General features: G+C 42.6%; 1 protein-coding gene across 4 annotated transcripts in view; it reads right to left on the bottom strand.

Moving 5' to 3' along the window:
* Positions 1 to 26041, bottom strand: part of DCAF1 (DDB1 and CUL4 associated factor 1) — a 116455-nt gene that overhangs the window by 49650 nt on the left and 40764 nt on the right. For 2 of the 4 annotated variants that reach the window (XM_075073038.1, XM_075073035.1), the window contains 13 exons: positions 22972 to 23109; positions 21403 to 21906; positions 18750 to 18851; positions 17894 to 18052; positions 14484 to 14663; positions 13378 to 13587; positions 11957 to 12126; positions 10860 to 10984; positions 8438 to 9698; positions 7242 to 7440; positions 6480 to 6562; positions 3688 to 3772; positions 1974 to 2207 (listed from right to left, as the gene is read on the bottom strand). In XM_075073038.1, coding sequence (XP_074929139.1) covers positions 1974 to 2207; positions 3688 to 3772; positions 6480 to 6562; positions 7242 to 7440; positions 8438 to 9698; positions 10860 to 10984; positions 11957 to 12126; positions 13378 to 13587; positions 14484 to 14663; positions 17894 to 18052; positions 18750 to 18851; positions 21403 to 21906; positions 22972 to 23109 — 3450 coding nt within the window. Of the gene's footprint in view, positions 1 to 1973; positions 2208 to 3687; positions 3773 to 6479; positions 6563 to 7241; positions 7441 to 8437; positions 9699 to 10859; positions 10985 to 11956; positions 12127 to 13377; positions 13588 to 14483; positions 14664 to 17893; positions 18053 to 18749; positions 18852 to 18961; positions 19095 to 21402; positions 21907 to 22971; positions 23110 to 26041 lie in introns of those variants that run through there. The other 2 variants (XM_075073037.1, XM_075073036.1) reach the window with 2 other exon arrangements.

The raw sequence follows: 26041 nt of genomic DNA, 5'->3' as shown, positions 1-26041 counted from the left end.
CTNACGGATACCAGTCATACTGTACCGTCTGCCGTCCGCAAGGCAAGGCAAGGCAAGGCAAGGCAAGGGGATGCTGCTGTGTAGCGCTGCAGCATCATGTCTGCCAGCAGCATCCAGTAGACATATGGTAACATTGAAAAAAGGAGAGAAATGATTTTTTTCCCTTTGCTTTCACGGCCCCACCGTGCGGCTAACAACAAATACCCTGAACCACCCGCGACAATGTTTTTGACCCTTCAAGCTTTGGGAGCTCAGCCCAGAATTCAAATGGTTTTTGGAGAGTGCGGGAACTATGGGATAGCTACAGTCATAAGTCGGCCCTCCGTGAGTGTCCATTTGATTCTTTGGCTTTCTGGTATGCTGGTCTCAGCTCCTTAAGTTTCATGCAGCACTGTATTGAGTCCCTGTAGTGGTTTCTGTCCATCATGGCCTTGGAGATTTTTTCAAATGTTTTAGCATTTTGTCTTTTGGAACGGAGTTCAGATCGAACAGATTCATCTCCCCATACAGAGGAACACATTCAGTATCTCCCATATGGTCCATGCTGGAGCTCTTTTTTGATTCTGGGACTGCATGGTTACCTGTGCTGATCAGTGCTCTACGTCAGACAAACAGGAAATAAAATTCAAAAGTTTGCATGGCTTTTCCTGTCTACCTGGCCAGTGCATCCGAGTTCAGATTGCTGTCCATAGCGGTCACAATGGTGCACTGTGGGATAGCTCCCAGAGGTCAATACCATCAAATTGCGGCCACACTAACCCTAATGCGAAATGGCAATGTCAATTTCAGTGCTACTCCCCTCGTCAGGGAGGAGTACAGAAATCGATTTTAAGACCCCTTTATATTGAAGTAAAGGGCTTTGTTGTGTGGACGGGTGCAGGGCTAATTCGATTTAATGCTGCTAAATTTGAGATAAACTCGTAGTGTAGACCAGGCCAAAGTGTCGAACATTACCCCCACTTTAGCTGGGTACAGAACTTTGACTCCCCATGTAGACTGTCACTGTGGTAAGTGACTGAAAGAAATTTCAGTGTGAAACTGCAGCTAAAATCATCATTTACCTTTATCCAAATGTCCAGTTATCCAAAGGTAAGTAATATCCTCAAAGCTAAAAGTTTCACCTATGGATAGGCTAGCCCAGAAGTGTCCACTGCGGAGGGAGGGGGATGGGGGGCGAGAGAGAGGGTACATCATCTTCTTAACCCAGTGCCTGGTGCTTCAGATCGGGGTTTTTCAACCAAAATTGGGTTGTCAGAATGTTTCAAAAGGTGGAGTGGCAGCTCCTGTGACTCCTGTCCCATGGAATGGGCTGGGCTCGTTTCCCTGTTCCAGGTACTGCAGCCTCTGGGGTTCCAGTGCCATGCAGGTTTAACCCAGCTGTCATGACGACAAGGAGTCCAGGTAGGCCATTTGAGTGAATGGCACTGCAACCCCACGAGCCAGGTCACAACTCCACTCACACAAATTTGGTCAAGTCGGGGGAGGGGGCGAGGGGCCAAACATGAGCAGCATTGCAGCCCTGGAGGTTGCAACATCCAGAGCAGAGAGCTAAGCCCAGCCAGACCCATAACACAAGACATGCAGAAGCAGCCACTGTGGGTGAGTGCTGGGCATGACCCAAGGCTCCAAAAGGGCAGGATCCAACCAAAACCATCCCAGAGCCTCCACCCCCAGACTACTTACTGGGTTGCGACAGGCCCTAAACATTTGTAAATGGATCCTCATCCAAAAAAAAATTGAGAACACCTGGTTTAGATGGTCTATTGATCTAACCTGCATAATTCCTATGTTCACTCTATTTAACTTATGTATTAAAGCTTCGGTTACTACCACAGCCTGTGAAATTCTATTTCTGCTTATCCTATGATGCAGCCGGACAGTTATACAGGCTGCTGCAATCAGACCACCTGTTTGTCAGTCCAAGGTTTTTATGTTTCCAGTGCATTAGTGTTACAACTGAAGTAAAAGGATACAATCTCTGTATTGACTATGACCTCTAGCCCATTAGGATGAAAAACTCCACTGATCGTCATGTTGAATTTGTCAAACTTGTGGATGGCCTGTGCAGAGCGGACATCCCAGAGCACCCCATCATTTAGGACAAGGTCATCTGTGGGGTTAAAGGTGGCGCAGTTCTTCTTGTAGTTGTTAGCAAGATCTGGGTTAAACAGAGTCAATAGCTTGTTGCCAGTCTGAATATCATAGATCTTTTAGATTAAAAAGAAAGAGAAAGATTAGTTAAGATTTGTAGTTTTATCAGTGCCCAAGAACACTATGTACCATCCCTTCCAGAAAGTTTTTGGTGATCCCTCTCACCCTAGCTTTCCTTATGCATCACAAATGAAAGCTTGCCAATGTCAGACTCTCCATTCCAAGCATCAAAAGTTCAGACAGAGTTCTCCAGGCCAGAATCTGTGTTTCCCCATATATTTGGGCAATGCTTAGCTCATCTGGGGCTCTCTAACATGTTTAACAAGCTTGAGGTTGGGAGTAGAAAACTAACCCAGTTTTGAAAAATAGTTTGCAAAGTTTTAGACGAAGGCAGCATTTAGCCAGTCTGCTCCAGAAATATTTAAACTAATTTTAAAGGAGGTGATATTTACAGGCTACAAGCAAAGAAAGAGTCCATTAGCACACAGTGAAAAAAACCCTGAAATATAGGAGAGAAGGAGTTCAAGTTACCGGCAAATTACACTACATGGTCTCGCTAAACTGTGCCCTTATTTCCCTGAGAGGATTTTCACAACCAAAGACAAAACTTTCATACTTTTTGTGCCTGTGACTATTTTCTCAGAGGTATTTCTCACAGCCTAGTTTCCTTCTGACCCTGCAATGAAGCCATAAGACTGTGTTTTTTGGATATCAGTTTGTTGCCAGATGATCATATTGCAAACTCAGATTTGATTTCCCTGGCGTGCCAAAACACTGGAAGAGCTCTACAAGGATGAATAACTGATTTGTTTAAACAAAAGTGCACATGAAAATTAGCAAGAGTGGCAAGGAAAATGATGAACAATTTGAATAAGTAGGCTTTGTGACATTTTTTATCAACGTTTCTTCAGGTGAGATAATCCCTGTAATGAATTCTGTCTAGCACTGGGACCTTCAAAAGAGGAGAGGAACCCCTCAGATTGCAGGATTTTCATGGCCTGATATGTGCAAAATGCTCAAAGAGTATTATGCAGAATACACAGAGATAATTTAAACCAATTTATCTGGCACTGTAAAATAAGCTCATTCTATGCATTCCTGCAGGAAAACTTCCAATATCCCATCTCCGTCAACTGCTGGTTAAGTACTCTTCATGGCAAAACCTTTCATTTATAACAAGCTGCCACAACTTCTTCACAACTGTATGTGTTCCAGTACAATTCCCTGGAGAACATCTCTCAAATGAATGGCTCATCAGGCCAGATACTAGATATGCCCAATACAATTAGAGACACCGTATGTCTAAAAGGCAGGTGGCATACCATTCAGCTTTACAGCCTAACTCAATATTCAGGTTATCCGAATGCTTTTAAATGCAGTGAATAAGCTAATCTACACTTTTGAAGCTGTTCCTGTAAAGCCTTTTAGTTTGCCAGTTACATACAGTTCCACAGTACCCATATCAGTTAACAGATGGTACGAACAGGGCAATAACCTTGTCATGGCTTCAAGGAATCAATTTCCACCGCTACTTACATGGGCAATGTCCCCTTTTGTGCCAATGACCCTATCCTGAGAGTGCTTGCTGAACTCCACATAGTGATCATCTGGGAAGGAATGCCTGCACAAAAACAATCAGTGATGAGGTCAACGAGCAGCAGATTCAGACTGTCTATTCTGAATCAGACTCACGTGGAAATACTTCTGGCAGAGGTTACAATTTTTAACATACAAGAAATAAAACCTAAAAGAGCATTCTCTGTTCCACTGACCACAGCAAATGGCCATGCTAAAATGCGCACACCAGCTGGGAGTTGTCCATTTGTCAGAAGAGTATTTCCTATCCACAGTCACAAACAGTACAGCTGTGAAACACACCAGCAAGGCAACTTGTGATCAAAAGTCACCTCAGAGCATTAACTGCAGCTGCTCAAGAAGACAAGAGGTGACATTAGATTTGCTAAAGAAGGCTAGGGGGAACTGTAAAATTCGCACATGCATAGATTTGAGCACATAAAATTTCCTGACATAACATGTCTTCCAGTTAATTTAAACATGGTCACATTAAAAAGTTAATGCTATTCCTCATAATCTAGTGGGCAAAGGTTAAACCTTTGAGAGACGGAAATCTCTCCCTTCTGTTTTCTAAAGGGACTAAAGAATGGTTAATATTGAAATGAATTTAACTTTGCCATGTTTGCAGTATCCATCTGCACTGCAAAATTTACCATGCAAATTACTGTGCTACACTTTTTCAGTAGCCAGCCTTAAAATATTGTCCTGATAATTTACCAATGAAGCAAAAAACAAAAAAAATGCTACTTATTTGCTTTTTATCAAAATCACTATTTTACTCATCTGTCTCAAGTAAATATCCTTCAGGCAAATAGAACAGTAAGGCTATCTGCATCCAATGAAGTGATGAAGACACAGCAACATAGGAACAGAGCCAGACTTTTTTATTCAAACACTAAAAATTTGAATGCTCTGGTCATAGTTATGTTGCACTTTCCTTTTACACAATAACACTACCCATTTTTTCCCTTTGAAGTTATTTCATTTAACTGGTTTCCTGATAACTTAATTGTTCTGATTCTGTTTGATTATTTTAAAGTAGTCAGTATTCTATGATCTGTCTTCCACAAAATCTCGGGATAGGTAAGATTCCTTTTCCCTTATCTCTAAAACTGAAGCAGTATTCAGAAGCTTGCTTTCAGGATGCACATCAATGACTCTACTAAGAAACCAGGAGCTGAAATATTCCTTACTTTGGCCTTTGAGTACAAAATGCTCTCTTAAGAGAGCCAGATTTAGTGTAATGTACATATCGTGCTCTAAGTATTTTCTCTTTTTATAAAAAAAGTTGTTAACATCTCACAGTATATGGAGTCTGGTGGGGTTTTCCCCCATTGCCCCAAACTCACACCTTTGTAGGAATTAGAGCTGTCAATTAATTGCAGTTAACTCAAGCGATTAACTCAATACAAATTAATTCTATTAAAAAATTAATGGCAATTTATCACAGTTTTAATTGTGCTGTTTAACAATAATAGCATACCAATTTAAATTTCTTATTTTTAGATTTTTTCAACATTTTCAAAATATATTGAAATTACAACACAGAATACAAAGTATACTGTGCTCACTTTATTTTATTACAAATATTTGCACTGTAAAAAGGATAAACAAAAGAACAGTACATTTACGAGAGATAATGCTGCCTGCTTCTTATTTACAAGGTCACCTGAAAGTGAGAACAGGTGTTTGCATAGCACTTTTGTAGCTGGTGTTGCAAGGTATTTACGTGCTAGATATGCTAAACATTCATATGCCCCTTCATGCTTCAGCCACCATTTCAGAGGACACACTTCCATTTTGATGACGCTCATTAAAAAAATAATGCACTAAATTACATTTGTGATGGAACTCTTTGGGGCAGAATTGTATGTCTCCTGCTCTGTGGTTTTACCCACAGTCTACCATATATTTCGTGTTATGGCAGTCTCAGGTGACAACCCAGCACATGTTCTTTGATTTAAGAACACTCGAACTGCAGATTTGACAAAACACAAAGGAACAAACTTGTTTGTCTTAGTGATTGGCTGAACAAGAAGTAGGACTGAGTGGACTTGTAGGTTCTAAAGTTTTACATTGTTTTGTTTTTGAGTGCATTTATGTAAAAAAATTCTACATTTGTAAGTTGCACTTTCACAATAAAGAGATTGCACTACAGTACTTGTATGAGGTGAACTGAAAAATACTATTTCTTTTATCTTTTTTACAGTACAAACATTTGTAATACACCTCTACCTCGATATAACACTGTCCTTGGGAGCCAAAAAATCTTACCGCGTTATAGGTGAAACTGTGTTATATTGAACTTGCTTTGATCTACCGGAGTGCGCAGCCTCCCCCCGCCCCCCCCCCGGAGCACTGCTTAACCGTGTTATATTCAAATTCGGTGTTATATCGAGGTAGCGGTGTAGAAATATAAAATGAGCACTGTATACTTTCTATTCTGTGTTGTTATTGAAATCAATATATTTGCAAATACAGAAAACATCCAAAATATTTAAATAAATGGTATTGTATTATCAACAGTGTGATTAAAACTGCGATTAATCATGATTTTTTTAAATTTTATGATTAATCACAATTAATTTTTTTAATTGTTTGACAGCCCTAGTTGGAATAGGTTTCCTAGCATATAGCAGCTCTCAACTGCCATGTACTTGAATACATTTTTGCAGTTTGCCATTCCAGGGGGTTTTGGGTACATTTAAAGGTTCTTCAGTTTTGTGCATTTCAGACTATCAAAGAGTACCTACTTCATGTCAAAGACAGATTTCATCCCCCACAGCGCAGACAATGGTTGGCTCCACGTAGCAGATGTTAGCAGTAAAGATCCATCCTGTAGTCCAGTGGTGTGAGAAAACAGCAGATCAATACAAAGTGGAGTTATTGGTACACAAGTGTATTTTCTCATTATGTACAATAGGGGTTTAGGAGTGCTCAAAAGGACCCTTTCTCACTGCACTACTCAGGAAAGGTGATCAGGTGGTAAATTATACCACTACACAATATTCCTCAAAAATATTATGGCCATCTAAAGGAGCTATACATTATGATGTATGAGATGAGAAGGGGGTAATCCTTGCCTAAGCTCCAATGCCCTGTGAGTGAAGAGAACTCTACTTACTTTTTTTTTTTTTTTAAACTTCTTTCTAGATCCTTGCACATCAGATTTCTAAAGGAGAGTTCTTTGTTACAGCATCTTGTGTTTCTCCTATACATATACCAAGTCACTTCAATAGCCCTCTTTGTCAGCTTAACAAACACAGGTTATCTATGCAGACACAACACTACTGCATCCCTCCTGTGCTATCTGTTAGGTAAAAGGAAGGATTTATACAATTCTAAGGGAGGAGAACAAAAACTGTTCCACTGTTATTCTGCTAGTATTTTTGTAGGCTATGCTGCATGCTAGCCAGTAGATGTGCTTTGGGTCCATGTAATCCATATAGAGCAAAAACAGGACAAGGTTTAAACCACAGGAACTCAGTGTTCAGATGAGGTCTTTGACGCCTTACCCTGGATGGCTCAAGGTGTGTGATGGCAGAGTTATGGCAGTTGTAACTGGCCTCCTCCTGCCCACTGAAAACATTGTAGAGCTTCAGCTGCCCAGTGCAAGTGCCCAGCATTAGGAATCGCTCCCGTGCAGAGAATGCACAGCAGGTAAAGCCACTTTCATCCTCATTTGCTTCCCGGAACACAGAAATTGGACGAAACCTGGTGAAGGAAAGAATGTAGAAAAGTGACCCAAAAGGGAGGAAAGAAAAGCAACAATGAACAAGGGTAGGATGATTTTAAAACCTGTGCTTGAAAGCTCAGGTAGCTTCAATTATGACTTTAGCTTTCTTTTTAGGGGAAGATTAGAGAGAATGACACCAGCAGAGTAGGAAGAAAACAGCTGACACTGTGGCTTGTAACATCTCGGGATTTGTGTCCTGAAAGATGAAATCCTTGAGTCATAACATCCTATCAGATGTAAAATCTGGATTCAATACCTTCCAAGTTGGACTGGTGGAAAATCTGTGGCATGGTCACATAGGAAAACCTGGCCAGGTGGCTAAGACCTCATGAAAGAAGCACAGAACAAGCAAAACAAGAAGAGAGGGTACATCAGGTGTGGCAGGATCATAAATTTTTGAAGGTGGTAGTGTGGTTTTACCACCACCAAAAAACATTTGCATCAACATATGATCATTTTACAGGCTTATCAGATCTTCCCATTTATTCCACATCTGAAGAAGTCACAGACTTCTGTGTAGGTAGGACAGCACTACTGGTGGCTGTGAGGAAGAGGGGATGTGGGTAGGCTGCAAGAACAAAATAGAGATCCTGTATTCATTAATCTGCCAAAAGCCCTGGATCTGACCGATAAACTCATACCTTCAGTAGCTCAGCCTTTCTGCCTCAATTGCCTCACCTGTGGGGATTACAATACTTACCTCCCAGGGTGGGGTCATGAGGCTTCATTAGTGTCTTTACAATACTCTGAAGCTTGAAGGGGCTATATTACGTGCTAATAAATATCAAAGAGAAACAGAATAGCTTTTCAAATTGGATTTGAAAAGTTCTCCCAACTGTCACCATAGAAGAGAAATGTTTTTATCTGTCCAAGGAATGAGGATTCTGGGACCTGCATCCACCTTTGTAGCAGGTAAGACCTTTTGGCACAGATACCACCCCAAGAGGATTTGAGAAACATTCCTTTCTTCCTTACCTGCTGAATATAAGGTGTCTATCAAAGCATCCACCGTCCACCCCTCCATACTTCGGAAAGGCCGCCCTACGGGTCAGCCGCGAGGTAAAGTTAGTTGGCGCCTGGCGCCTCTGTTTTGGCTCAGGGCACTGGTGGGGAGTAAAGAGAGAGAAAGGGGGACAGGTGGCAACTGGGTTCTTGCAGCGGGCATGCTGCTCCCTAAGGTACTCTGTAATTATACTGTCCAGCGTGGGTGGGGAAGGGAGGTGTCTGTCCAGCTGCTTTTTGATGGCTGGGCTCTGGCTGTAGGCACCGTGATCCGATTTTTGTCTCAGCACTCTGATTTTCCTGCCATTGCAGGGTGGTGGCCTCTCTCTGATGAAGCTAATCCTGCCAATCAAGGGGGAACTGCTGGCATAAGAAGGACCTGGAAGGGCAAGTGGACCCTGGGATACAGAAGGCCTTGGCTGAGCATGGACAGAGGTGGCAGTAGAACCTACAGAAGCATGGCTACTCAGTCGGGCCGAGATACCATTAGCTATACGAGGTGTGCGAGGCAGAGCCACAGGGGAGGCAGCAGCTGCAACAGGGGTGAAGGCAGAGGAGTGAGATGCCGCAGTCATGGGTAGATCTGCCTCTTTAGTGAGGACAGTAGCAGTTTCTCCTAGCCCCTTAGAGATGAGATGGTTCCGAATCAAAAGCAGCAGCTCCTTTTCAGGAAACGAGATCCTTGACTGGGCCACCACATCCGCTTTCTGCAACCGAGCCAAGGAGACATCTGTGCCAATCAGCAATGGCTTCCCTGAGACACGCTCTATCAGTTCAGCAGCATACTTGCAGAACTTGACATGGTCACTGCGCTTGTCCTGGAGCACAGGCTCCTTCATCAGTTGCTGGATCTGACAGCTGCTGAAGAGGGGAAGCTTGCTGATGATCTGACGGACAGTAGTGCTACGAGACAGCCCCACCAAGGCCTTGCAGGCTAACGCTCGGATCTGATCTGCATCCGTAATTGGCATTTTTATAGACAGCAATGACAGCAGCACTTTGATACCATTGTTAGACTGTACCACATTCCACATCTTGGCCAGTGTGTGCTCACTGCTTTTGGGTGCCTGGGGGAGCTTTCGTCGGGGTGTTCCCGAGATGAATTTGCCGATACTGGAGATCCGATTATCTGGGCCACACACACAGTTGATGATGATCTGAAGGGCTGACTTCTGGATCTCTGCATCATGGATGAAGAATTCACCCTCAGCAACTCCCAGGATGATGCTGATACCTAACGAGAGAAATACTTCTGTTACCATACTAGCCTACTTAAGCATCACACACTGTTCTACAAATCAGAGTATGAGACATTGCTGTTCTCCATCTGGTGCCCTCTGCAGTCCCCTCATTCTCTCTGACCACCACAGCTGTTCCTCTATCTTCCCAGGCTAGATAATCCCCTCCACTAGTACCACCCACTGATATGCTCTGTGAATCACACCACAGCAATAATTAGTGGTGGGTCAAATATGGTCTCTCACAAAAGGGGAGGCACCTCACCAGACTGCAGCTAGGCCATGGGGATTGACATCACAGAAAGGAGCTATCTATTATGTAGGTAACAAAGCAAAAGTGGAGGAGAGGGTAACTTTTTATGAAAAAAGGACAATATACATCACACCCTCCAGAGTGACTCAAAGAAAAAAGGCTGGAACTGATTGCTTTTTGGTCAAAAAGCATCTATAACTTTAATTGTTCATCAAATCCAACCTTCATTCCAGGAAGGACCAATGTGCTGCCCAGAGAAAGTGCTCACACATGAGAGGTTCTCTCTCACAGCTACACCAAGTCTCCTTTCCTCCCCCACATCGACTTCTATAACATGCCAGGCCCCTTCTTCCTAACATTTAGAGCCCAGCTATCAGCCAGAGTTGATTCATTTGCAAGCTGTGAGTGTGTGACATGACTGACCCAAGAGACTGAATCAAAAAGAGGCACACTCATCAGCTGTTTAATTATTTAACAGTCAGTACTCTCCTCCAACCTACTCCCAGTGACATATCCCATGAGGACGCTTGAAGAGTCCAGGAATCTGAGCGACCCTCACTCTCCCATGGAAATGTGGATTTGCCAGTATTATTTGTTGAGCACTGACAGTGTGCTCTAGGTTCTTCAGAACAAGGAGGAGACAAAGGCTGTGCCCTCCAGTAGTTTACAATTTAAGTACTATATCACAAACTCCTCTATCTGCATCATAGGCTGTGACCATGAACAAAGTGCTGTAGCCCTCTATCTTACTGTGGGGGGCATGAAACAAGTCACTTAAATACCATTTAACTAAACACATGCTTTGAACAGGGGGCTGGACTAGATGACCTTCTGAGGTCTCTTCCAACCCTAATATTCTATGATTGTTAAAGTACTTAAACCCTTAAGCCCAAGCTCAGCTTACCCACAGTAGATACAGTAGATCCCGCTTCATCCAACACGTCTACAGGCTCTGCCAGCTGCAACTGGATTTTAGGAACCACAGTAAGGATAGCCAGAACATCCAAAGCATAGCGTACTGTGTCATTCCTGAAAGAGTACAGTGAAAGAAAAAAATTACAAATACTAGGATAGAACATTTATAACACTACAACAGGACTCCCTGCAGATTCTTCTCTCTTTGGCTACAGGTTGGATACTGCAATGTACGATGAGGTCTGGGGGATGAGATGTCTCAGGATGCATGCTCTGGCAACATGCCGCTGTAGAGAGCCTATTGTCAAAAACAGCAGAGAGGCCTTTAGGAGTGACATCTCTTAGGTTAGTTCTATGCAACTCTAGAGTTTGCTCACTACAGAATTTCCTCTAAGGTCACCAGTCTAAGCATAATATAGCAAATCAGCAGCTTCCAACACCCACTTTTTGACTGGCCAGATATTCAAAACCTCTATACAGGCTTATATTTCAAAACACTTGGCCAAATTCAGCGAAGTCAACACAGAGAGATGAGAAGTATCCCTTCTTGGCCCAGCTAATGGATATCTGCCCTCTGTAGGGCAGCCTAAATAGTTGGTTTTTCCCTTCTCTCTGCACTATGAAAGATTATGTTTTCTAGTCTCCAACAATGCTGTGGTTATTGCTTTCTGCTACTAAGCAAGCACAATGAAAAGTAAGCAAAGTTAAGGGTGGATGGGAAATGCAGTGGATTAAGACTGTGATTAATATCTACTCAGCTTCTGTTTTACCAGTGATTCTTGAAAACTAGAGCATTCTGGCTCTGTAGAGCCCTTATGGCATTCACATCATCATGTTTCCACTGTGGTTCAACTGTCAATGATACTCCTTCTTTCATACACACTAACTACATGACTATAGCAGAGGCTCCCTGCAGATCATGAGACACTGTGTACACTGTGTATGTGTGTCCTTAATTAGATGTTGGGGCTCTGTTTAATGTAAAAATGGAAAATTTTCTTATTTAAAGTATTCAATGCCCAACTACAGAGTTGCACCCTACAGTTTGGGAAATGCAGCAGTATAGTATAGTATCTACTGTCTCACCTGGCATAGTATGTCTTCCAGTTGCATGCTATAGAGATAAGCTGGAGCATGAGTTGCACACAAGACAATTTGAGAAAGACTTCTGCTGGCTCCCAGTAGAGCTGTGCTGGACCATACTCTATTAGAAACTCCATCATCTCCACAATCTGCTCATGAGTGTAGGAACAGGCCTGTAGGGAGGAGGCAGGGTGAATTAAAGAGCTATCACAAAGGTTACATGCTTAGTAGAGATTATACTCTATATTCTTAGGAAATCACTCTCCTTGGAAGTTGCATTAACATTCAAGTCTAGTGGCCATTAAGATACCACGCAGCTAAAATAAATACAATTTCATTCATAGTTAACTTGCTGTTGTTTTGCACTTTATTCCCTTACTATACTATCCAGTGTAGCTGCCACTACAATAGATGCTAGAGAAATGACTAAAACAATATCTTTCAAGTTTCCCACTAGACCTAGAAATGACAAATGAGTTTGAGAAAAGCTAAGAAAGAGGTTGTATCAAAATAAAGTTCTGGCCTCATGGGGCTAATATACACTAACTACTACACAATTTAGAAAGAGTTCAGTAAGAATTTTACACTAGTATGATTCAAACTCTCAGAAAGCTGCAGTAAAACGGAGCTACAGTCCCTAAATTCCAACCATAAAAACCATTTAAAAAAGAAAAAACTGAATAGGCTTTTTTCTCAACCCTCATCACTTCATCTTTCGTACATTTCAATAAACATGTTTTTACAACATAAAAGAAAAGTGACTAACATACGATTCCTGCATTTTTAATTCCTTTGTTTTTCTGAACGAAACGAAGTGTAATTTTTGTCACTCCACAGAAGTGGAAGTTGTCTTTCGGTTTGCATCTAAAAACCCAGCAAAAGACCAGAACAGAAACCATGAATGTATTGAATTTGCTCCCTCAGGACGAATGGTTAATGGATTTTACAATTTAAGATCATGTGGAAAAAATAGGAACTAAAGGTAACACAAGGATTTCTTAACTTATTTCTAAAGACTATTGTCCTCCCTGGGCACAGAGAGGATTGTTCCCTCTGTTGCCAGAGCAGAATCTCACAACGTGACCCAAATTCTCTTCAGTACCTTTAAAAACTTTCTTGATCTTGCCCTTTCAGAGGTGAAAAACATGAGAAGGAAGTAGGTATGTGATGACAAAGTTCTGATTAGACATTCTTAGCTTAACTCTTTGATGGGAAAGAAGTAGCAGCTCCCAATTAAATGAAAGCCAAATAGCCCCTGAAACTTTGCTACAGCCATTTTTCTATTTTCTATCAGATCACTGGGGAAAAAAACCCAAAAAAATACAGTCTGTTGTGTGTCCTGCATGGATTCCACCGACTTCAGAAGACATTATTTCATTTCCATATCTGTGACAATGTGAAAACGTCACACACAGACTGCTCACCTTATATGGTGGTTGCGGATGGACCAGAATGCCACCTTCAGTGCGCTGGAGCGACTGCTTCACCTGTTCAAGTTTGATGGCAAGATGAGCTTCAAAGTACCTGCGCAGGGCCATGCAGGTGTGCTTCCCAGTTTGGCGACTAGCAAAGATCTCGTCGTCACTCAGGAGGGCTCCCTGGTCTTCCAGGTTTAAGATCTCCAAGGTGCTGATCTATACAAAGCAAGTCAAGAAAGGGGAAGCATCTTTTCACTAGGCTCATTCTTCAGGAGTAAGATGCCTACAACTGCCAAATGCATATGTACGAAAACCTACCCTACAGAGCTAACCTCACTATCAGGATGGATATCAAATATCACAGCTCAAACTGAAGATTTGTGTTCTCTTTCAGCTATTAAATGGAAGCCTCTTTTTACAGAGATATGACTGGGTGAATAGCAATATTCTCCAGGAAGAGTAGCTCCCTCTCCCCCGTTACGCATAAAACCAAAGGCAAATCCAATAGCCACATCAGGGCAGATCTGGAGAAGATGTTTCTACAGCAATCACATGAGGATTAGAATACATGTTGGTGGAATGGTATCACTCATGAGGTGAAAGGTCTGAGAACTAAGCCAAAGTTAGAATTTAATAGACCATTGCCCAACCAAGGAGGAGCACTAACAGGCTGTTTGGGAAGTGTCACCCAGTCCTAGCCTTGAAGACAATAATCATCAATACCGGCTCTAGGCACCAGCAAACCAAGCGTGTGCTTGGGGCAGCACAATTCCAGGGGCAGCATTCCGGGAGGTTTTTTTTTTTTTTTTGTGCTTCGGCAGTTGTGCTGAGGTGTTTTTTGGGTTTTTTTTTTTGCCTGGGGCAGCAAATACCTAGAGCCGACCCTGATAATCATATGAACTTTGAGAGTGAGAAGAGAGTAAAAATGACCCCAAAATGGGGAGGCAGGCTACTCATATCCATCACACAGAATCCCCACTTCCCACCTCCATCCATTCCAACAGGAGGGAGGGTTGGAGAAAATGGAGCTCTTTACAGCTATAAAGGTAAGAGCTCTAAAACTTGACACTAAAGCAATGTCTTGGAACATAAAAGGAGACTGTAATCGTTACCAAGTTCACTAGGCGACGGAGGCCATCATGCCTGTCGAAGAGCTCCAGGACAGCACGGAAGGAGAAGCAAATGGAGAAGAACATGGTAGCATGGCAGCAGCCCGAGGCGTGGGAGCACTCCATCAACCACAGGGTGTAGTTCACAACATCCGACAGCACGTTATGGGGATGCATGCACACCTACAAAGCAAAAGGTGCAATGACAACCCTCTCATCCTGGGGACCGAGACACTGAGTGAGTGGTTACACTCAGACAGTTACCACTGGCTACATAAGAAGTGAAGTAATTACTAATACAGCTGCTTTTATCCTGAGCAGCAATGAGCACAACCTCTGAATCTCAGACCAAAGGACAAAACTCGAAAACGTTCGTGGCTCAAAAGACTTTGCCTCATTTAGCCCACAGTGGCTGACTGCACTATGGTCCCACCTCTCTGGATAGGAAGTGTGATTTTTAACAAGCTGTTTTATTAACCTGTTATCTTTAGTCATATACCATACTTTTTAAAAAAAATCCAAAAGCCCATTAGCCTTGCTAAGGTCAGACAATATGACCTTGTTTCAGATTATTATTTATATTTATCAAGCACAGGAGAGGCAGCTTAGACTAACAGAAATGTTCTTTGACCTGCAGAGTTTACATCTGAATATAAACCAGGAGCTTCAGAAAAGTGAGGTTTGGATCATTGGAAAAGCCTGTCTAACAAGTTCTCCTTATTAGGGCAGCAGGGGTGTACAAAGACAAGAGGATCCTATGTGCCAGTAACTAGAAGTGCTCTAGTTAGATCAAGCTAGCTAACTAGTTTTCCATCCCCTGCCCTGTGTTTTCTGGAACCACTCCCCTTTGCTTCCTGCCAAACAGCTGGCGTAACTGGCTAGCAAGTCAGATGATAGTGATGTGCTGGCTGTCAATTATCCAGAGATTTTGGGTAACTGCCATCGCTTTGAGATAGTGGTGTTCACCACGCTATACTAGCAGAAACCCTTCTTTAGCTCCAGGTTAATGGCTCATCATGCAGGATAACCACAAATCTGTACACTACTTATTTACTGGAGTTGGCGTCACACAGAAAAGAAATAAGCAGACACTCAGGAACAGCCAGACACTAAGGAATTTAATAGGCAGAAGTGCAGTTTCTTATGTTAACTACTAGATTAGTTGTTACTGTCCTTAGTTGAAAAAGAGAGCGTAAGATGTTATGGTGATATGGCCAGGAACCACATGTAGCCTACTGTCACTCTGAAAGTCTGGTAAACCTGTGGGTCTAAATGCAGGGTACCACCAAAACCTGTCTAAAGGGGCTCAGAGATTGTAGTCACAATCAGAGTGTTAAATGAAAGATATGATCTATGGTCAAGTCTCTTAACCATACACCCTTTTGAGACCAGCGCTCCAGTACCCCAATTTGGTACCTACCAGAACAGAGTATCATAGAAGAAACAAAAGCAAGGCTCCTTGCTCCAGGAGTTATATTGTGAACAGCTTCAGTTAGCGTGCAGTGACCTCTCCAGGCAACTCAGAACTAGTTACTGTATTCTGAGAGAGTTATATCCAGCCCGTCTCATTTTAAGAAGCAGCCAGTCATTGCACAAAACTACATTTGTAGCAGCCATTCTATAACATACTATTCAGATGACCTCCTGAGGTCCCTTCCAACCCCGATATTCTATGATATTCTATGAAAGCAATTTAAAAACAGACCAATGGAGGGAAGTTGTTAGCAGATTCTCGTAATCTGACAAGAGGAGACAAGGACAAACTTCCTAGTGGCAGATACAAGACAAAAATTCAGGAAAGGAAATAACTCTCCTCAGCTACTCTATTCATAGCTTCATAGATCTGAACCCCAGGAGGGATCATTATCATCACCTGGTCTGACCTCCTACATAACAAAGGCGATGCTGTTGTCCATGCTTTCATAGAATCAGAGAAATGCAGGGCTGTAAGGGACACAAGAGGTCCCAAGTCCAGTCCACTGTGCTGTGGCAGAAGCAAGAAAACCCAAATCATCCCTAACAAGTGTTCGTCCAACCTGTTCTTAAAAACCTCCGTTGATGAAGATTTCACAATCTCTCTATTCCGGAGCTTAATATCATTATAGTTACAAAGTTTTCCCTTATATCTAACCTAACTCTCCCTTGCTGCAGATTAAGCTAATTAATCCCTGTCCTACCTTCAGGGGTCAAGGAGAACAGTTGATCACTGTGCTCTTTATAACAGCATTTAATAAATTTGAAGACTTTTAGGTCTTCCCCCTCCCCCAGTCTTCTTTTCTCAAGATTAAACAACCCCAGTTTTTCTAAAACTTTTCCTCACAGGTCTGGGTTTCTAAACCTTTGATAATTTTTACTGCTCTTCTCTGGATTCTCTCCAATTCATCTACATCTTTCCTAAAGTGCAGTGCCTGGAACCGAACAAAGTAATCCAGCTGAGGCCTCACAGAGGGACAATTACCTCCATTATCTTACATGCAAAACTCTTTTTAAAACACCCCAGAATTATATTAGCCTTTTTTTGCAACCGTATCACATTGCTGATTCGTATTCAATTTGTTATCCACTATAACCCTCAGATACTTTTCAGCTGTACTACATAGCCTACAACCATTTTGTACTCGTGTATTTGATTTTTTCTTCTTAAGCATAGTATTTGGCAGTTGTCTTTACTGAATTTCTTCTTGTTGATTTCAGAACAATTCTCCAAATTATCACATTTTGAATTCTAATCCCATCCTCCAAAGTGCTTGGAACCCCTCACAGCATGGTGTCATTAGCAAATTTTATAAACTTTTGCTTCACTCTGTTATCCAAGTCATTAAAATATTGACTAGTTCCAGACCCAGGACTAATCCCTGTGGGATCCCATTAGATATGCCCTCCCAGATTAACAGTGAACCACTGTTGCAGGTGCACTATACAGTGAAGTGTGGGTGGCCTCATGAAGTTTCACTGCTTGTTTTGGAGCCTCCCTCTGGACCATGCAATAGAGCAGGCACCCAAGCTTGGATTTTACATGGAAAAGCAATACCAGTAAATCAGTAGCCACGAATTCATAGATTTGAAAGGCCAGAATGGAGCAATATGATCATATGACCTTCTACATAACACAGATTACAAAATTAGGAAGCAGGGTTGGCGAATTTTCCTGTGTATGTTCTGCTATTCCCTCAGATACACCCCCTGGAAGGAGTTATACACCCCCATGCTTAAACATACTCAAACACTCTCTCAGGGTACTGTACATATTCCTTCACTTCACTCCTAATCTATACAGGCCATGGCCTCAAAACAATAGCTGGCTCTTCAGCTCTACCATTGAAGTGGTCATTCCATTGTTTGAACCAACCATGATACAGAGCTTCTTGATACCCTGTGAATCACTACAACCCTAGTAAGGGAATGTCTCTTACCCTCTCCATGGCATCCTGGTTGTAGGATAGATAATATAAGCACATGGAGACCCCTGTAGCTGCCATGGAAGGACGAGGAATCTCTAGCAGCTTCTGCACTCCTCCATGAGCAACAAACTCCGTAGCAAACTTGTTGTGGAGCAGCAACGATGCCAAATGCTAAGAAAAGAAATCAGGTTACTGTGGGATTCCCCATACTTCTCTCAGTGCTCGGCAACACTTGAGAAAGATCCTGCCGTGCTACTTGTATAGGGAAGTAGCAGAGAAATTTGGTTCCCTAGTTCCTATTCTGCCCACCATCATAGGCAGCAGAATGTAAGATTTAACTTACATCAACACCTTTCTATTATACATTAACTCCTCGCTTAATGTTGTAGTTATGTTCCTGAAAAATGCAACTTTAAACGAAATGATGTTAAGTGAATATTAACACTCAAAGAACTTTATAAAGGCTGGAAAGAATCCTCATTTTACACATAGCGAATCTTAACCTAACAGCACTTCAGTTATTTGTTCAAGGTTACGCAGCCAGTTAGCAGTAATGCCAGGATTACAACCTGCAATCAAGATTTATTCACTTGCTCTCGCCACTAGAAATCACTCCCCATTTATTTCAAATGACAAATGGGAAGTGGTCTCTCCCACTTGTTGTTTGCTTTGTCCTTGCAGAGCGAGGAAGCATCTGATTCAAATTGATTCCATTTCCAATCCCAGGCCAGCCTGCACAACATACAGGTGACATCTACTGAAGGAGAAGAGCATTCACTTCAGAAACCTTTGAGCCTGCAGAACAAATATCTGGTTCAATATACCACAATTCAACACACAACTTCTTTGCACTATGAGAGTAATTTACCTTTAGAGCTTCAAAGGTGAGCAGCACATCATTGGTCCGTTTCAGGTCAATGTAGAACATCATCAGCTCTCTTGATCCAAGTTGCATGAAGATAGGGAGCAGCTGAGAACAGTGAGAATTGAGAGACTTGTTCAATGTTTCATAGCATTTAAAAGGTCTGTTTTATTTTTTACTCTTTTCCCAAACCCCACTTTTCCCCTATTAGAGGATACCTGTGATGAGAGGTCAAAGGTACCCAGCTCCATCCATAGGAAGCAATAAAGGTTAACAGACCTCTTGTAATACATCTGCTGACTGCAGCAAGGTGCATGACAGCGGCCACATGGAAATCTCAAGCCACTCCTTCTGTAAAAATATGACATGTCCATACAGGGAACACACTGGCAATAGGTTCCATTTTCCATCTGTGCAAAGACAACTACCCAACAAAAAACAGGAGAGCAGGGCAACAAAGCCAAAACCCCTTCATATAAAATTATATGTGCAAGTATTAACTCAATTTTATATCTTATTATTGCTGACAGACTGCATGCCATCCAGCATGCAGCAATATTTGGGGATTATTATGACAGTCCCATAGATTCTTTGGTTCTCTCAGAAGCAAAGGGTGCATACGCACATATAAGGTATGCCATAAGGCAATTTTGTGTTGCTGGGTTACATCTCAGATCAAGTTAATCAAGGGAAATTTTCTAAGTAAAGGTACAGCCTCTTGACAGACCTATTTCTGTCCAGACATACAACAAAGCGAACAGCTCCATTTTTCAGCTTTTCTGTGCAGCGCGAATAGAGCTAACTTCCACAAACCAGGATTACTGAAGCGGTCACACAAGGCACTTGCTTTAACACTTCACACATACATGGCATCTTTCCTCTCAAAGCACATTACAAATGTAGGGTGTTAATCTTAATTTTACAGATATCTTGAAACATATACAATTTCCCTCCAATATTTGCCCCATCTCACACAACAAATCACTAGGAGCTAAGAAAAAGAAACAGAATCCAGGAGTCTGATTCCCAGTGACCTACTCTATAACTGTTACCCAGGACTTCCACTTTGTTTCACCTTAACCATTTAGGTCTCATATTTTAAATGAACAATTAGTCTGAAGATTATAGATTCCTAAAGTGTGAATTGCGACCTATGCCACATTCAAGACACATCCTGGCACTCAGATCTTTCCCCCTAATACCATACATAGGGTTGGCAGAATTTGATTTTTTTTTTGTTTTAATTTTGATAATTATTTTTATTTTTAAGGGTTTTTGTTTTTTTTTCTATTTTTAACTATTTTTATTTTTACAGTTGCGGGGCATATAGGGTTGGAGTTCATGTTAGCAGCACTGACAGTGGGGCTGCAGAGGCTAACGGTGCAACCGAGGGGCCAAAGACACCAGGGCTGAAGGTGTGGCTGCAGTCATCCAGGCCTGCTGGAGCAGAGACAGGCAGGACTGAGCAGGACAATGAGCCTCCAGCTGGGGGGAGGTCATCCTACTGCTAAACAGTTCCTGCCCAGGGACAGCTCCCACACTCTTCGCTGGTGAGTGAGCAAGTGGGGCCAGGTCAGCAGAGCTGAAGAGGGATCCCTTGATGGCCATAGGACTGGTGACACTGGATCCCTGCAGACGTGTGGAAGGCTGGGGTTCTAACGGGGTACAGCAAAGACCTCTGGCCAGGGCCATGAGGATGACAGTGAGTCCCCAGCAGCTTGGGTGGACATCGCCCTGTTGAATGGCACCTGCCCAGGAATAAAGCCATTCAGAAGTGGAGTAGCATCCTCCATGGCCAGGGACACCGATGACTCCTCCTTGCAGTACTGGCCAGGTGTCTCTCTTCTACCAGGCTAGGACTGCAGTTTTCCCCACACCTTGTGCCTGCAGGGACCGGATGTCACTGGCTCCACTCACTCACACACCAGCCAGAAGCATGGAGGCTGCCCCAGGCTGGAACTGCCGGGGGCTCATCTATTTCCTTGCAGTCCTGGCCAAGGGTCTCCACTCCTCTGAACCAGGACACCACAGCCTTCCTTGCACCTTATGCCTGCAGGGATCAGACGTCACTGGTCCCACAATCCATACAGGTTGCCCTCTGCAGCTCCACTGTCACAGGAGTGAGGGAGCTAAGCAGGGACCACTGAGCTGCAAAGGATAGCCTGCATGCCCACAGGGCCAGTGACACCCAGTCTCTATGGGTGTGGCAAAGGCTGCGGTTCTGGAAGGGCAAAACAAATCCCCTTCACTCCCAACTCATGAGTGAGAGAGGGGGACTGTGACATCTGGACTGCAGCGGGCACCCTCCATGCCACAGGAGCCATTCAGCAGTGGGGTGATCGCCCTTGTGGCCAAGGGCTCATCTTCCTCCTCCTTGCAGTCCTAGCCAGGGATCTCAACTTTGTACTACCAGGACTGCACCCCTCCCTGTATCTTGTGACTCCCGAAATCAGGTGTCACCGGTGCTGAGGCAGCACAGGAAACCCTCTGCCTGGTGTCACCAATTGATTTGTTTTAGTTTATTTCAGTGTGTCAACAGAAATCAACTTTCACTGACAATTATTGATTAAAAGCAAAACTTGCCAAGCCTAAAACATACAAAAGTCTCATCAAAACAATTAAAACTCAGTCCACTTCCTCCCCTCCCCTATATGCTCACCTCTTGGTATTCTCCTAAGGGGGTCAGGTACTGCAGAATTAGTCTCTGTTCTATGGCAGGAGTCAAAGGGTAAAGGGTATAGTTGGTGCCAATTACCCATGGGGACATTTCTGACCAGCTGCTGTTGGATAACTCAACAAACATCCGCTCTGGCTCTGAAGAAGAGAAGCCCAGTTTTTGTTTGGCCTTCCGGAAGCTGTCTCTTTCATGCTGTTTCCCTGATTTGCTTTTCCTTAGTCCCATGTCCTCAAGTTTTGTGGCAGAGTTCACTCGACTGCTGGTCTTGTGGCTTGAATCAAGATGAAAAGAGATGTCCATATCCCCAGCAACTTCCTCTTGTTCCCCATCTACTGCCATCTCCCCATAGTCCATATCCACAGCCTCTTCATCCAGAGGCAACAGAGGTTCCGAAGGCAGCTTCCGAGGACTGGGACGCTTGTTTTCCTGTTTCACGGTCATTTCATTACCCTGTAGCTCCCGTAGCCGTCGAAGAACCAAAGCTACCTGTCATGCAAACAAACAAGTCAGAATGTATCCACTGACTTCATGTAGTAACCAAATAGAGCATCTAGCCTGCTCCAAATATTGGCAATTACCAGATTTGTAAGTCTTCTCACACCTACCCTAGATCCAGGTCTTTAGCATAAGGTATCATGCATGCTGTGGTCTGCATTTGGGCCACAAATAATCTGCCTCAAATATTTAAACCTAAAGAATTCTAATTAAGCAAAAGGGAAGGTACTTTTAGCCATAATGGCTTCCTGTATAAATAAGGCCAACAATACCCAACATCCTTATGACTGATGAAGAGATGGCCTGGGAGTTGTAATCAACAACAGAAATGCTATAGCCAGAGTACATATGCTAGAAGATCCGTTGTGTCCCCTGCACGTTTCCTCTACTCCCTTAGCCTGTGGCAAGTGCACGCTACCTCTGCAGCAGTAATTATATCAAACTTGACTGAAGTTTCTACAAAACTCGCAAGCCCCAATTTCACCTAAGATGTGCAAGAATGAACTTAATCCTGCTCATATACTGATGTATCGTATTCACTTGAGAGCTAATTTCACCTATCCCATATGGATCTAAATTCATGCCATTTATGTGTTGACAACTTACATAAGGCATCACAAAACTAAAGTGATAACAGGCTTCATATAAAAAAAAAGTGATTTCACATTGTTTCTTTGTTGTTCAGCCTTTCATTCTATAGCATGTGTCCAATATGTGAGCTTTGACATGTGATAGCTATGGACTTTGAGTGGAATATTCAAATGCACTTAATTCCCATTGACAGTCAATAGTACTTGTGTTCTTAGCTCCCATAAGCACTTTTGAAAATGCCACCCACAGAACACAAGAAATTGGGTCATAAAATATACCATCAAAAAAATATGTCTTTGGGGAGAAGGTGAATGAACCAATTTATTCCTTCAGTTTTACTATTAGAGCCACTAAAGAGTGCATAAATTACTATTTCATAAATGTCAGCAGCCCCAGGCAAACAAAAAAGGTTTTATAATTTCATGCCCCTCTCCCGAAAAGGAAAGCATCTCATGTGGACATTACCAGTTGAGAGTTCTCATCTCTGTAGTTGGCAGCAATATCTTGGTTTTCCATAGCACCTCCTAGCAACCCAGTTGAATATGTCCTCAATGGCTGATCCGCCTCTCGGGCCCACTTAAATAGATTTTCAACTATGCCTTCCTAAAGTAAAACAAAAAAGCCATTCAGACACTAAATTTTCCCATCTTCCTTCCCACCATCAACTGTGTGGAGGCACAGTTCTCCTTACTTCCCATTATTCATGTTACACGCCAACAATTTACATTACATGGTTTGGGTCAGGATTTTTATGCATGCAGAATTCACTTACATGTTCATTTGGCTTATTGCCCAGAAAGTACCAGCACTCAGTAAGTTAACACTGACTATTTGGCCTAATTCTCTTCTCAGTTACATCAGTGTAAACCTGAAGTACTTCTACTGATCTCAGAGGAGTTGCTTTGGATTTACACTAGTATAATGAAGCAGGAGCTAGCCAAAAGTGCTTTGCTTCAACAAGACATTGTATTATTCTTTACGCCCAGATTGTGAACCCCCTTACTCATACAAGTAATCCCTTTGGAGCCAACAGAACTATTAATGAAAGTAATTGCTTATCAATGCAAATAAGGGATTCCTTAATCTAGCCCTAAATCCAGAATGGTTTGGTGCAACAGACACCACTGGAAGCATACTGATCATTTCACTATGAGAGGGAAGCTATTTTTTGTAGCAAGAATGCCATCCTACTTCTGTTTGAACAGAATATCAGACAGATAAGAGCTAATTAAGACAGAATTCAAAAGTGAAAAGTAACAGTGCCAAATCCTGCTTTTCTCTTGAAACAATATCACTGACCCCAAAGCATAACACAACGTTTCATTAGCAGCTACTACTACGCGGCTCTGACACATAATTGGAATCCCTACCCTAGCCATTACAATACTAATAATAGAGTAATAATAACTGGGCATCTAGAAGTTCATGTATTTCTGCAAAGAAATCAGAACCCTGAATTTAACTCTCAAGATTTGAGTAGAACAGATGTTTAAAATGTGGTCTAGTTTTTATTTTAGTGAATTACTTTATATACACATGTTGTCAATTTTAGTTCTTTCATATTTTCTTCTTCAAGAATGTTTTAAGAGCATTTAAATTAATCTTTAAAATCCATGAAATGTGAAATACTTTGACCACTAGAGGGCCATATCATTCCCAGGAACAAACAAAACTATTAAATAATGGCAAAAGTAACCACCACACAAAGAATGAAATGCAGTGTAGTTAACAAAAAAATCTGTATGACTGAAAAAATGTTATAAAAAAATTAACAAATTTACTGAAGGGTTTCATATCTTTGAAAAAAATTCAGATAAAATATAGAACCCTATTTATGGAGAAATTATGCTATTAAAAAAAGCCTTGTATTGACCAAAAGCACCAAGTTCTAACATTTGCTATTGTCAGGACACATACCAAAAATTTTCTGTTAAGTTCAATCATACAGAGGGAAAAAATGTAGTGATTTTCCTTTCCAGGTTGTCCTGGAGTCACTACTGAGAATTAATTTTAATAGTAAATATTGGTACTTATGTAGCTTTTTATAAATATTAACTAGTTAACCCTCACTACCTCTGGTATTGTCTTAGGGCATGTTGACACCTGCCGATGCAGCTACGCTGCTGCAGCATATCTGGCGAAGACACACTATGCTGATGGGAGAGAGCTTTTTCATTGGCATAATAAAACCACCTCCACGAACAGCAGAAGCTATGCCGCCGGGAGCAGCTCCTCCCGCAGACATAACACTGTGCATATGAACACTTATCATTGCTTAGGGCGGTGGTTTATTCTCACCCGAGGGACATAAATTATGCTGAAATAGGCTGTCACATAGACATAGTGTCAGTTTTACAGAATGGGTAGATAACTGCAACTGACTTGCTGTCTCCCAACCCTTTGTTTTCCACAGATTAACAGATTTGAAGGCCAGAAGGGGACCATTGTGATCATCTAGTCCAGGAGTGGCCAGACTGGGGCTTGCAAGCCACATGCGGTTCTTTAACAGTTAAAGTGCAGATCGCTGAGCCCTTCACCCACCCCACATTCTCCACTTACCAGACTGGGGCCTTTGGCTACACTGGCGATTTACAGCGCTGCAACTTTCTCGCTCAGGGGTGTGGAAAAAACACCCCCGAGCGCTCCATGATACAGCACTGTAAAGCGCCAGTGTAAACAATGCAGCAATGCTGGGAGTGCAGCTCCCAGCGCTGCAAGCTAAAACCCATGAGGATGTGGAGTACATGCAGCGCTGGGAGAGCTCTCTCCCAGCGCTGGCGCTGCAACCACACTCGCACTTCAAAGCACTGCCACGGCAACACTTTGAAGTTTCAAGTGTAGCCATACCCTGGGAGGGAAAGAAGAGGGTTTAGGCTTCTGCCCTGCAGCAGGATAGTGGGACTAGGGACTTTTGCCCAGCAGAGAAGGGGGTCTAGAGGCTTCAGTCCCGAGGGAAGTGCTTGCTGGGGCTTAGGGCTTCAGCCGCGCTTTTGCGGTGCACCCAGTTCTCGAACTTCTGAAGATTATTGTATGTGGCTCAGAGGATCAGTAAGTTTGGCCACCTCTGATCTAGTCTGACCTCCTTTACAACACAGCCCATAGAAATTCCACAAAATAATTCCCAGAACAGATCTTTTAGTAACATCTTGATTTTAAAATGGTAAGTGATGGAGAAAATCCACCACAACCTTTGGTAAATTGTTCCAATGGTTAATTATTCTCACTGGTATAAATTTACACCTCTACCTCGATATAACGCTGTCCTTGGGAGCCAAAAAATCTTACCGCGTTATAGGTGAAACCATGTTATACTGAACTTGCTTTGATCCACCAGAGTGTGCAGCTGCCGCCCTGCCTCTCCCCCCAGAGAACTGCTTCACTGCATTATATCCAAATTCGCGTTATACTGGGTGGCATTATATTGAGGCAGCGGTGTTTACTATATCCAGCCTGAATTTGTCCAGCTTCAACTTCTAACCATTGGATCATGTTATACCTTTCTCTGGTAGACAGAAGAGCCTATTATTAAATATTT

The sequence above is a fragment of the Chelonoidis abingdonii genome, chromosome 16 (genome assembly GCF_003597395.2).
Source record: "Chelonoidis abingdonii isolate Lonesome George chromosome 16, CheloAbing_2.0, whole genome shotgun sequence".
Classification (NCBI taxonomy): Eukaryota; Metazoa; Chordata; order Testudines; family Testudinidae; genus Chelonoidis; species Chelonoidis abingdonii.
The sequence above is the reverse complement of the archived record's forward strand: the minus strand, read 5'-3'. Positions and strand labels throughout refer to the sequence as shown.